Source organism: Oncorhynchus keta, chromosome 30 (assembly GCF_023373465.1).
Source record: "Oncorhynchus keta strain PuntledgeMale-10-30-2019 chromosome 30, Oket_V2, whole genome shotgun sequence".
Taxonomy (NCBI): Eukaryota; Metazoa; Chordata; class Actinopteri; order Salmoniformes; family Salmonidae; genus Oncorhynchus; species Oncorhynchus keta.
Genome location: NC_068450.1, coordinates 40,488,027 through 40,500,824, shown reverse-complemented (window position 1 = coordinate 40,500,824; position 12,798 = coordinate 40,488,027). Strand labels below are relative to the sequence as shown.

The 12,798-nt window shown below is 42.6% G+C and overlaps 1 protein-coding gene across 1 annotated transcript in view; it reads right to left on the bottom strand.

The window, feature by feature from the left end:
- The window catches only part of LOC127913769 (rap guanine nucleotide exchange factor 6), an 81,853-nt gene that overhangs the window by 15,139 nt on the left and 53,916 nt on the right, over positions 1-12,798 (bottom strand). The window contains exons 4-5 of the mRNA XM_052487018.1: positions 12,430-12,513; positions 223-298 (exon numbers count right to left, since the gene is read on the bottom strand). Coding sequence (XP_052342978.1) covers positions 223-298; positions 12,430-12,513 — 160 coding nt within the window. The remainder of the gene's footprint in view (positions 1-222; positions 299-12,429; positions 12,514-12,798) is intronic.

Here is a 12,798-nt window from a genome sequence, read left to right as displayed (position 1 = left end):
TTTAGTAGACCTAAAATCTAGGCAACTAAATTAGTTTGGGTGTAAAAGTCCTCATAAAACACGCTAGGTCATTGCTAAGCCCTGTCCCTATAAGTCCTAAGCCCTAAATCTCATCTTTTGTAAACCACCCGTCCCAGTACATCAGTGTATGGAGTGAGTGTGGTGTGCTGTTGCCTGACGTGACGCCACTGTGGTGGAGTTGGCAATGGCGGCAGGACTTACCACAATCATCTCGGAAGGTTCCAGAACGATGCACTCGCATCCGCGTCTCAGGCTCCCTGCAGAACGCTTTCCAAAACTGGTGATGGAGCAAAGGAGGGAGAGAAGAAAGAAGCGTTTAAGGCAGGGAAAGGCACTTTTAATACCGTTCACTTGGCAACATTGGGATTCAATCTGGAAATCCTGTTCCAACGATGGAACAGACAGACGAAGATTCACTAATGTTCCTCAGAGTAAAAATACACCACAAAAATACACCACAAGTGGAAAAGTCCACTTGGTGACATCACAGGCTGTTCAGTATACGTGCTCTCCAGTGAGGAGGGGTGTAGAATATTGAAGTGGAAAAACCAAAAGTCTTGAAATGGGGCAGCAGCCATGGAAATTATGAGTAGGGTAAATTAGACAAAACTTAGACAAAAACTTGGGGCTGGATGAAGATTCAAGACTGCAAGCGTTGTATGATGCATTCTGACCCACATTTGAGTAAAAGGGCTCCCTTGTGCCGTATTTACAAAACGATCAACACCAAAATGTGTGTTGATGTGAACCCCCCAAACTGATGTGATTATTTATTCAGCATAAAACTCCAGTCACAGAGTCTGTTCAAATAGTGGTCTGAGAAACATCCACCAGTTTGGAATATATATTTTTATATGCTGTGCAGAAGCCATAATTCTTGCCATTTCACCACCAAGTTGTGTTGCAAATGGCGTCATATTTACAAAACCTTCTACTGATGGCAGCCTATCCTTAATCCAGCGGTTCCCAAACTAGGGGTTATGGAAGAACTTCCAAAATAGCCCCCCCAAAAATATATACATACAACACGCAAACACAGTACCAGTTTTTATTTGTTCTATTTTCTACATTGTAGAATAATGAGACAATGCAAAGAGTGTGCAGAGCTGTCATCAAGGCAAAGTGTGACTACTTTGAAGAATCTAAAATATATTTTTATTTGTTTAACACTCTTTTGGTAACTACATGATTCCATATGTATTTCATAGTTTTGATGTCTTCACTACTATTCTACAATGTAGAAAATAGTAAAAAAATATATTTTAAAAACTGAATAGGTGTGTCCAAACTTGTGACTGGTACTGTGTGTGTGAGATATATATATATATATGTATATATATATATACACACACACACATACACACATACACATATACACACACACACACACATACACACACACACACACACACACACACACACACACACACACACACACACACACACACACACACACACATATATATACACACACACACACACACACATACATACATACATACATACATACATACATACATACATACATACATACATACATACATACATATATATATATATATATATACACACACACACTGCTAAAAAAATAAAGGGAACACTAAAATAATACATCCTAGATCTGAATGAATGAAATATTCTTATTAAATACTTTTTTCTTTACATAGTTGAAAGTGCTGACAACAAAATCACACAAAATGTATCAATGGAAATCAAATTTATCAACCCATGGAGGTCTGGATTTGGAGTCACACTCAAAATTAATGTGGAAAACCACACTACAGGATGATCCAACTTTGATGTAATGTCCTTAAAACAAGTCAAAATGAGGCTCAGTAGTGTGTGTGGCCTCCACGTGCCTGTATGACCTCCCTACAACGCCTGGGCATGCTCCTGATGAGGTGGCGGATGGTCTCCTGAGGGATCTCCTCCCAAACCTGGACTAAAGCATCCGCCAAATCCTGGACAGTCTGTGGTGCAATGTGGCGTTGGTGGATGGAGCAAGACATGATGTACCAGATGTGCTCAATTGGATTCAGGTCTAGGGAACGGGCGGGCCAGTCCATAGCATCAATGCCTTACTCTTGCAGGAACTGCTGACACACTCCAGCCACATGAGGTCTAGCATTGTCTTGCATTAGGAGGAACCCAGGGCCAACCGCACCAGCATATGGTCTCACAAGGGGTCTGAGGATCTCATCTCAGTACCTAATGGCAGTCAGGCTACCTCTGGCGAGCACATGGAGGGCTGTGCGGCCCCCTCAAAGAAATGCCACCCCACACCATGACTGACCCACCGCCAAACCGGTCATGCTGGAGGATGTTGCAGGCAGCAGAACGTTCTCCACCGCATCTCCAGACACTGTCACATCTGTCACATGTGCTCAGTGTGAACCTGCTTTCATCTGTGAAGAGCACAGGGCACCAGTGCACCAGTGGCGAATTTGCCAATCTTGGTGTTCTCTGGCAAATGCCAAACGTCCTGCGCGGTGTTGGGCTGTAAGCACAATCCCCACCTGTGGACGTCGGGCCCTCATACCACCCTCATGGAGTCTGTTTCTGACCATTTGAGCAGACACATGCACATTTGTGGCCTGCTGGAGGTCATTTTGCAGGGCTCTGGCAGTGCTCCTCCTGCTCCTCCTTGCACAAAGGCGGAGGTAGCCGTTCTGCTGCTGGCTTGTCGCCCTCCTACGGCCTCCTCCACGTCTCCTGATGTACTGGCCTGTCTCCTGGTAGCGCCTCCATGCTCTGGACACTACATTGACAGACACAGCAAACCTTCTTGCCACAGCTCGCATTGATGTGCCATCCTGGATGATGCTACCACTAGAGTGAAAGCACCGCCAGCATTCAAAAGTGACCAAAAAAATCAGCCAGGAAACATAGGAACTGAGAAGTGGTCTGTGGTCACCACCTGCAGAACCACTCCTTTATCGGGGGTGTCTTGCTAATTGCCTATAATTTCCACCTGTTGTCTATTCCATTTGCACAACAGCATGTGAAATTTATTGTCAATCAGTGTTGCTTCCTAAGTGGACAGTTTGATTTCACAGAAGTGTGATTGACTTAGAGTTACATTGTGTTGTTTAAGTGTTCCCTTTATTTTTTTGAGCAGTGTGTGTGTATACAGTGGGGTAAAAAAAAGTATTTAGTCAGCCACCAATTGTGCAAGTTCTCCCACTTAAAAAGATGAGAGGCCTGTAATTTTCATTATAGGTATACTTCAACTATGACAGACAAAATGACAACAAAAAAAATACAGAAAATCGCATTGTAGGATTTTTAATGAATTTATTTGCAAAATGTGGTGGAAAATAACTATAAATATAAATAAATAAAATGCTAATCTTTGTATCTCAAAAATGATCATAATGTGGTTTACCTTAATCTAAAAATGAAAATGATAAAAAATCTAAAATAAATTTAAACCAGAGAGCGCCCTCAGATCATGGGAAAAGGCTGGACTTGACCAATGCACTTAAATTATTCCCACATTGAATGGCTACGCCCACTACTCTATGAAACCACACACTATTGCAGAGACTTTGATATTACCGGCCACAATCGATACAGTGAAAATGTGTGGGGAGCCAGAGGCACAGAAACTCACAATACCTTTGTCAGATAACCCTGGTAAATAAAGAATTTATGCTATTGGGAGCAATCAAGACGAAACTCTGACTGAACAACTCTCATTCACGGGTCACTATGGAGGAGTTTGGGTTTCTGACTCAAAGGAAATATCCTGCAGTCTCCCTCTGAGCATTAATGCCACGTTCAAAACAACTTGAGAACTCGGAAATCTCAGACTACCAACTTCAGTGCGTTCAAGACAACTAGGAACTACATTTTTTTTTTTTTTAAATCAAATAAAAGAGCTCCGACTGCGAATAATAGTTTTGAAAGGCCATTCAACTCGGGCCTTTCTAGAGCTCCGACTTTCCGACCTGAAGATCGCGGACGTCATAATTTGACCTCGTATTATTCCTGAGTTCCCAGTTGTAGTGAAAGCACCATACAACTCATGGAACCCTTTCGACGGCTCATAACTGTGTGAAGCTGGATTCAGTTTTCTCGTCTGCAATAAAACTAAATATCGATTCAAGTTGAATGTGACAGCAGAGATGAGGTGCTCACTGTCGACCACACCCCCCTGACTTTGAGAAGCTCCGAAGCGACACGCATCAAGTACACCCATCTCATTAGATATTACATGTCAGACTAATTTTGCAATTGACTGTCATAGCCCCACATTAAAAGTATGTGATGGTGAGTTGAGAAGACAGTCAGAAATACATGTTAGAATGTTTTTAAAATGACTGCCATAGCCCCAAATAAAAAAAAAAGTAAACATTGGCCGTTAATTCTAAACTTTTCTTTCACATGGTTCACGCGGGAATTTTCGAAAATATCAAAATGGGGTCGTGAGCCGAGAATGTACGGGAACCGCTGCTTTAATCCAACCTGGATTATGCAATGGTGCACGTTACACTAATAACAGATACCTGTCAATTACGTACAAAATAATGACCGGAGAATTACCGCCCATTCAATTCATTTATGGTCCATTAATTCAAACTCATAACTCCATTAGTTCTGTCATTAGGGTGTTTTGAGATCAAGAGCTGGGCTAACTATTCCCCATTCAACCCAAAGTCTCTCAATTCTCATAAATCGGTTAGTGCAGCGGCTAACTGCGTCAAGGCCAGTACGCCCATCCATCATAGCCCCCAGCAACAGTCAGGTCTGACAGGAAAGGACCTCGGGCCAGGCATTTCTCAAATGCTTCAGAGACCTCGGCCCATTGCGACATGTTGCCTGGCCGGCCTTCGTCTGGCTTCCAGTCCATCGGTGTGCACCCACCCCCCCCCCTACCCACCCGTCTTGCTCTCTTTCTCAAGCCATGTGCATCGCTAGCCTTCACCTGACTGAGATTTAGCATTCCCTCCCTCCCTCCATCACTCTTATTTTTTCCCCCTCTGTCAGTTCTGCAGTTGCCACGGCATAAGTTTAAAAAAAAAATGTATTCCAAGCGTGTGACCCTCTCAATGTTCCTTTCACATTCCTGTTTGTTCCCATTAAATCCTAAATGCTAGCATTTAGCGTTTGAAGGTGACATTTGATGAGTGACAAGAATGTGTTCTAAAGCATGTTAAAACTTGTTCCAAGGGAGAAACGATGTGCAGGGCTATTGTATGTTGAGTGTGTTAAGCTGTATGGGGTTAATGCCAATAATTACCGTTTGACATCACTGGTCATGTGACTGACTGAGCTGCAGCTTAATGCACTGTTATCTGTGACACACACACACACACACACACACACACACACACACACACACACACACACACACACACACACACACACACACACACACACACACACACACACACACAACACACACACACACACACACACACACACACACAACGCCATAATGGGAGAACACAAAACGGCGTGTTCAATCATGCCCTACCCTTTACATAAGTACTCTTGACACGCCATTTCGTAGTGTTCTTTCTGCACTGCAAATGCCATGAGATACTAAGAATGGATTATGGATGTAGGACTTGTTTAGGGGTCAATCCACTACAACGTTCCCCATCTGGCCAGACCAGTCATAACAATGCTGTGTTTGCTCTTCGGGAATGTAAATAAGAAGATGGAAGAGAACAGGAGGGTAAAGAACTCGATAAGCTGTGAAGGTTTATCACCTGTTACATGTAAAGGATGGGATGTGATTAAGCATGACGTGGGGGGAAAAAAATCAAGGATTTACATAGAACATGATTCAGGTGTTTCTTTGAATTAGAAAGCTGAGAAGCACTCCAGTCTCAGTTCTAGTAGGTTAGCGCTAACAACGTTTGGTTTACACACACACACACACACGTTTCCTATGTTAGAATGTGTCCAGCGTGTGTGAGCTGACCGTCTAGCTGTAAGTGACTACGTGTCTGTTCAAACACTGACGCAGTGCAAATATGACATAGGGCTCCATTGTGCTCTGGCTATCATTATCATTCCCTGCATGCCAGAACACTACTAGTCCCTTTATTAGCCTCGGTTCTCCCGGCATGTTGACGGACATCATCTCCCCTGCTCCGGCGGCCTCTATTTGGCATTCCCGCGTTACACAACACCCTGGGCGTCTGGAATGTCATTCCATGCCATTCCACAAACACGTCGCCGGCCCCCCCGTCTGTGGCCCCCAAGCTACATGGAGACTCCCTGGCAGGTTGGGCCACATCAAAACCCCTGCCCTGGACTGTGTGAACTGATCCTACAATGGGGTCTCCACACTACCCTTAAGCCCTTTAACCAGGAGACAGGGAGGGATGTCTTTTTTAAAAAATCATCCATGGCCCATAAGCCAGACAAAGATTAAACCCCTGGTTATACAACACTTTTTGTGCTTGGAGGTGGTGAAGCCAAAGGAGGTGGGCGGAAGGAGCACCTTTGAAAATGCGACCGGGAAAGGAATAGTTTATAGAATCCAACCAACCAGCGGCTAAAAAGAAGGTTGGATGGTTAGAGGGCATCAAAAGGTGCCGAGAGTCAGATTACTTTTTGCCCTTCCAATGCAAACAAATAATGTTTGGGCACACAGACGTCCTGGACTGGAAATAGCCGCTGACATCCCAGCAAAGAATTCACGAGTGACTTGTGACTTTCGCTTCCCGAAATATGACTTGACGATGCTTGAAATGGTGCCCGGAATACAGTCGAGTGCCTCAGAAACTTTACAAGACATCAATGATGCCTACAGCCTACTCAACACACACATTTCCCAAAACATACTCAAAGGTATAAGGGTACATTTAGTCAGTTTCCCTCTCCAAGTTTTCAAACTGATGTATAACCTTCTCGACCTAACAAGTCTCTCTTGTGAGCTGAACGGGCGGAACAGTTTGCTCGCTAACAATACCAAAATAAAACATTAAAAGAGACCCCTTGCATTCCTGACATCTTTCATATACTCAAATGTTTTATAGCGACCAGCTCCCTTGCTGGAGAAGTCAACATTCCATCTACAACCTTTCTGCTGTGCTGTTACGCTGTTACTCCTGGGGAACACATGCTCTCAGATTCACACCCAGTGCTTAAGAAAAACTCAATGGATACTTACCCCTTGGATATAAACTCAAAAATCCTTCCTCAGCCTAGAACTAGCCCTGGAAGTGTAGCTATATCCAGTTCAGGAAGTTCTGATCAATCCCAGCATTTCGCTCCGCTTACAGTCGCACCCTCGTGCTGGTGTTTGAGTGAGTGTCGGAGGGTGTGTGTGGAAGCTTCTGTCTGCCTCTTTCTGGCTACGCTGTGCGGACAGCCAACATTCCAGAGCACAGCTCACTTCATTTCAGCTACAACCTCCCAGAGCACGGCAGACAAAACAGGAGTTTGGCCAGGGGTGATGTGGTGGGAGTGAAAGTGAGATGGTGACCCTTGCTTCCCCCACACCCTGCAGACCGTTCACACGAACCCTACGAGTGGATTGTGCAATACAGTACTGTTTTGGTCCTGGTTTTTTTCTTAACCAAGTGTTTAACCCACAACCAGGTTTTGATTCACTGGTTGAAATCAACAAGCTTGCTAATAGTTATGCAGTGTGGTGACAAATCAGCAAATGAAGTACACTACATTACCAAAAGTACACCTGCTCGAACATCTCATTCCAAAATGATGAGCATTAATATGGAACTGGTCCACCTTTTTTTAAACTTTATTTAACTAGGCAAGTCAGTTAAGAACAAATTCTTATTTTCAATGACGGTATAGGAAGTGGGTTAACTGCCTGTTCAGGGGCAGAACGACAGATTTGTACCTTGTCAGGTCGGGGATATGAACTTGCAACCTTTCGGTTACTAGTCCAACCCTCTAACCACTAGACTACCCTATAACAGCCTCCACTCTCCTGGGAAGGCTTTCCACTAGATGATGGAACATTGCTGCGGGGACTTGCTTCCATTCAGCCACAAGAGAATGTGATTAGGCCGGGCTCACAGTCGGCGTTCCAATTCATCCCAAAAGTGTTCGATGGGGTTGAGGTCAGGGCTCTGTGCAGGCCAGTCAAGTTCTTCAACACCGATCCACAAATAATTTCTGTATGGAACTCACTTTGTGCACAGGGTCATTGTCATGCTGAAACAGGAAAGGGCTTTCCACAAACTGTTGCCAGAAAGTTGGAAGCACATAAATGTTTAGAATGTCATTGTATGCTGTAGCATTAAGATTTGTCTTCACTGGAACTAAGGGGCCTAGCCCGAATTGATCACGTGGCAATATATATTCTATAGCTCTACGTCTTGAAATAATGTCCGGATAAATCTCAACCAAAATATCCGGTCGGAGACTGGAAGAAATGGGCTGTCTCTTGTTCGTTTGACCAAGAAACAAAGCCTAGGCAAATGACAAGACTGTTGACATCGTGTGGAAGCTGTAGGTATTGCAACCTCGGCTCCAGGTAATGTGGTTTCCATTCAACAATACATTCAAGTGGCCCATTGATATATTTTCCAGTTTTCAGTGATCAGATTTTCCTGCGCTTTTCGATGAAACGCACGTTCTGTTATAGTCACAGCCGTGATTTAACCAGTTTTAGAAACGTCTGAGTGTTTTCTATCCACACATACTAATCATATGCATATACTATATTCCTGGCATGAGTAGCAGGGCGCTGAAATGTTGCGCGATTTTTAACAGAATGTTCGAAAAAGTAGGGTGTAGGATCAACAGGTTAAAGAATGAGTTACAGGTCTGTGAGAGCCAGAAATCTTGCTTGTTTGTAGGTGACCAAATACTTATTTTCCACTATAATTTGCAAATAAATTCATAAAAAATCCTACAATGAGATTTTCTGGATTCTTTTTCTCATTTTGTCAGTCATAGTTGAAATGTGCCTATGATGAAAATTACAGGCCTCTCATCTTTTTAAGTGGGAGAACTTGCACAATTGGTGGCTGACTAAAATACTTTTTTTGCCCCACTGTATATGATTTAGTATATGTAAAAACAAGATTAAATCAAGAATAGTCTGATGGGTGACAATATTAGCCTATCACTTGTGAATTATATACTATCACTTGTGAATTATATACTATCACCTGTGAATGATACCCACTTTAAAGGCAAGAAACAATGCCTTTTTTTGTGAATTTTTCTAATCATAGTCACGCACACCTCATGAAGCCAAGGTTTGTAATCACAACTAAAGTGGCCTTCTTTATAACTTCTTATTTTACCTTCTTAAAATGAAGCACATGTATCCACTTTACAACGGGAGTGGAGCGTAAGTGGCATAAATACTGTATGCAATGCGTGAGTTTCAAGTTTGGGGGAGATCATTTTCACCATAATAAAAGCATTACATGCATAATTGCATGTGGTCACTTTTAATTGATAATGGTGTTTTCCCGCTAAGGGAACATTTGCGCTTAAAACCTACTGCTCATTGCAGGGGCTATTATGTGAAAAAAACGCAGAACATTTTAAGCTAAGCGTTCTGATCTGTTGCGTCAGCCTCATTGCATTTGTAGAACAACTAACGTTACATTAATAACAAAATTAAGCATATAGGAGTACCTATTTTCTTTTGAACCACTCAACACAGAGAAAGGCACAATATCCATTCAATTTTATTCAGCTTTGTTGAATTGTATTCTTCACATAAAATGCCACAGAATTCTAAGCAAATCTTGTCTGCTAAATGAACTAGTGTAGCCCACAGCCATATGGCATAGCCAGATCAGGACTTAACATAAGGACAACTGCCACAGCCCTAGTGGGACCCATTCCACGTAGTCTTTAAAAGCTCCAGGAACTCCCATCGGGAGTAATTTTGCACGCCCCAAATTTTTCAGTTTTTGATTTGTTAAAAAAGTTTGAAATATCCAATAAATGTTGTTCCACTTCATGATTGTGTCCCACTTGTTGTTGATTCTTCACAAAAAAATACAGTTTTATATCTTTATGTTTGAAGCCTGAAATGTGGCAAAAGGTCGCAAAGTTCAAGGGGGCCGAATACTTTCGCAAGGCACTGTACATACAGTATCTTTCCCTGCATGTTTTGTAAAGATTGGGCTGAAACAGCATAGTTCTGAAAACAAGTGGGTTCATATTCAACCCATATAGCTCCTCCTGCATGACTAAGTGCATCTCTGCATGGTGCCTGAAACATTCGCTTAGTAAACATTTTCAGACCCCTTCTCCCTAGTGGTTGCATCTCAAGCATTAAAGTGTAATCTGCCAATATCCTCAAATCCTTCGCACACTTTCACCTTGAAAAACGGAAAAGGGGGAGTCGCAGTCTGAGTTCTGACACTTTGCTCCACTATGAGTGTCGTATGACTGATACGGACCCTGCGCTATGGGAGAATAATTAGTGCTAAGCTTCTAAAGTGCCTGTAGTCTTGCACATAGAGCCCTACTCCGATATAAGACTTGCCTGGCCACATCGCGCCAGCTAAAATGTCACGCCCACTAACGTACAGTTGAAGTCGGAAGTTTTAAATTCACATTAAAACTCAGTTTTTCACAATTCCTGACATTTAATCCTAGTAAATATTCCCCGTCTTAGGTCAGTTTGGATAACCACTTTATTTTAAGAATGTGAAATGTCAGAATTATGGTAGAGAGAATGATTGATTTCAGCATTAAATTGATTTCATCACATTCCCAGTTGGTCACAAGTTTACACACACTCAATTTGTATTTGGTAGAATTGCCTTTCAATTGTTGAACTTGGATTAAACATTTAGGGTAGCCTTCCACAAGCTTCCCACAATAAGTTGGGTGAATTCTGGCCCATTCCTCCTGACAGAGCTGGGGTAACTGAGTCAGGCTTGTAGGCCTCCTTGATGGCACACGCTTTTTCAGTTCTGCCCACAAATGTTCTATAGGTTTGAAGTCAGGGCTTTGTGATGGCCACTCCAATACCTTGACTTGTCCTTGAGCCATTTTGCCACAACTTTGGAAGTATGCTTGCAGTCATTGTCCATTTGGAAGACCCATTTGCGACCAAATTTTAACTTGATGATGTTGCTTCAATATATCCACGTAATTTTCCCTTCCTCATGATGACATCTATTTTGTGAAGTGCAGCAGTCCCTCCTGCAGCATAGCAATCCCACAACATGATGCTGCCACCTTCGTGCTTCACGGTTGGGATGGTGTTGGTTGGGATGGTTGGGATGGCTTGCAAGCCTCCCCTTTTTCCTCCAAACATAACAATGGTCATTATGGCCAAACAGTTCTATTTTTGCTTCATCAGATCAGAGGACATTTCTCCAAAAAGTACAATCTTTGTCCCCATGTGCTGTTGCAAACCATAATCTGGCTTTTTTATTGCGGTTTTGGAGCAGTGGCTTCTTCCTTGCTGAGCGGCCTTTCAGATTACGTCGATATAGGACTCGTTTTACTGTGGATATAGATAGGTTTGTACCTGTATCCTCCAGCATCTCCACAAGGTCCTTTGCGGTTGCTCTGGGGTTGATTTGCACTTTTCGCACCAAAGTATGTTCATCTCTAGGATACAGAACGTGTCTCCTTCCTGAGCGGTATGACGGCTGTGTTGTCCCATGGTGTTTATACTTGCGTACCGTTGTTTGTACAGATGAACGTGGTACCTACAGGCATTTGGAAATTGTTCCCAAGGATGAACCAGACTTGTGGAGCTCTACAATTTTCCATCTGAGGTCTTGGCTGATTTATTTTGATTCTTCCATGATGCCAAGCTAAGAGGCACTGGGGTTGAAGGTAGGCCTTGAAATACATCCACAGATACACCTCCATTGACTCAAATTATGTAAATTAGGCTATCAGAAGCTTCTAAAGCCATGACATCATTTTCTGGAATTTTCCAAGCTGTTTAAAGGCACAGTCAACTTAGTGTATGTAAACTTCTGACCCACTGAAATCGCAAAACAGTGAATTAAAAGTGGAATAATCTGTCTGTAAACAATTGTTGTAAAAATGACTTGTGTCATGTAAAGTAGATGTCCTAACAGAATTGACAAAACTATAGTTTGTTAACAAGAAATTTGTGGAGTGGTTGAAAAACGAGTTTTAATGTCTTCAATCTAAGTGTATGTAAACTTCAGACTTTAACTTTATCTTCTCCACGATAAGTCTGGATTTGCTTCCTTCCTAGCAACTTCTCGAATACGAACACATTCAAACCATTCTGACTGGTCCCAAAAACCGATTTGTGTCATTTTGACATCAGCACAGACAACTTCTAGGATAGCAGGTTCACTGATGTATGGAGTGATCGATAGAGCAGCAAAATTAAATTCAGGATAAGTCATCAGGCAAATACTTATGAGACACCCTCCGGTCAAAAACATGATTACAAAATGGTGGACAATTTGATCAAACACAAAATTTGATCAAACTTGCTCTTGTTCGTACCTGCTTCTTGGCAGGAACATGGACTCCTTGATGAAGACGGACCCGGACAGTAGAATAAACCAGCAGCTTCCAACGTCATCTGGGCTGTGAAAGAGAAAGAGAGAATTGAACACTTGAATCACAAACCCGCCCACACCCAAGTGAAAACACAGACAGCATGCTACAGTTAACTCACACTGACCCTATAAACAGTTCAGCTCGCTGTCAAGTTATTACAACATCGAAGATGACACACAGTTGTCCAGCTTCCAAATCAAAACTGTCTAGTTGGCATTTCCAGTGAAGATACTGTCAGGTTTGCAGTTTAAAGTAGCCAGAAGCACCAGAGGACTACAGTACACTAGCGAATGAGGGAGGATTCAATAGTCC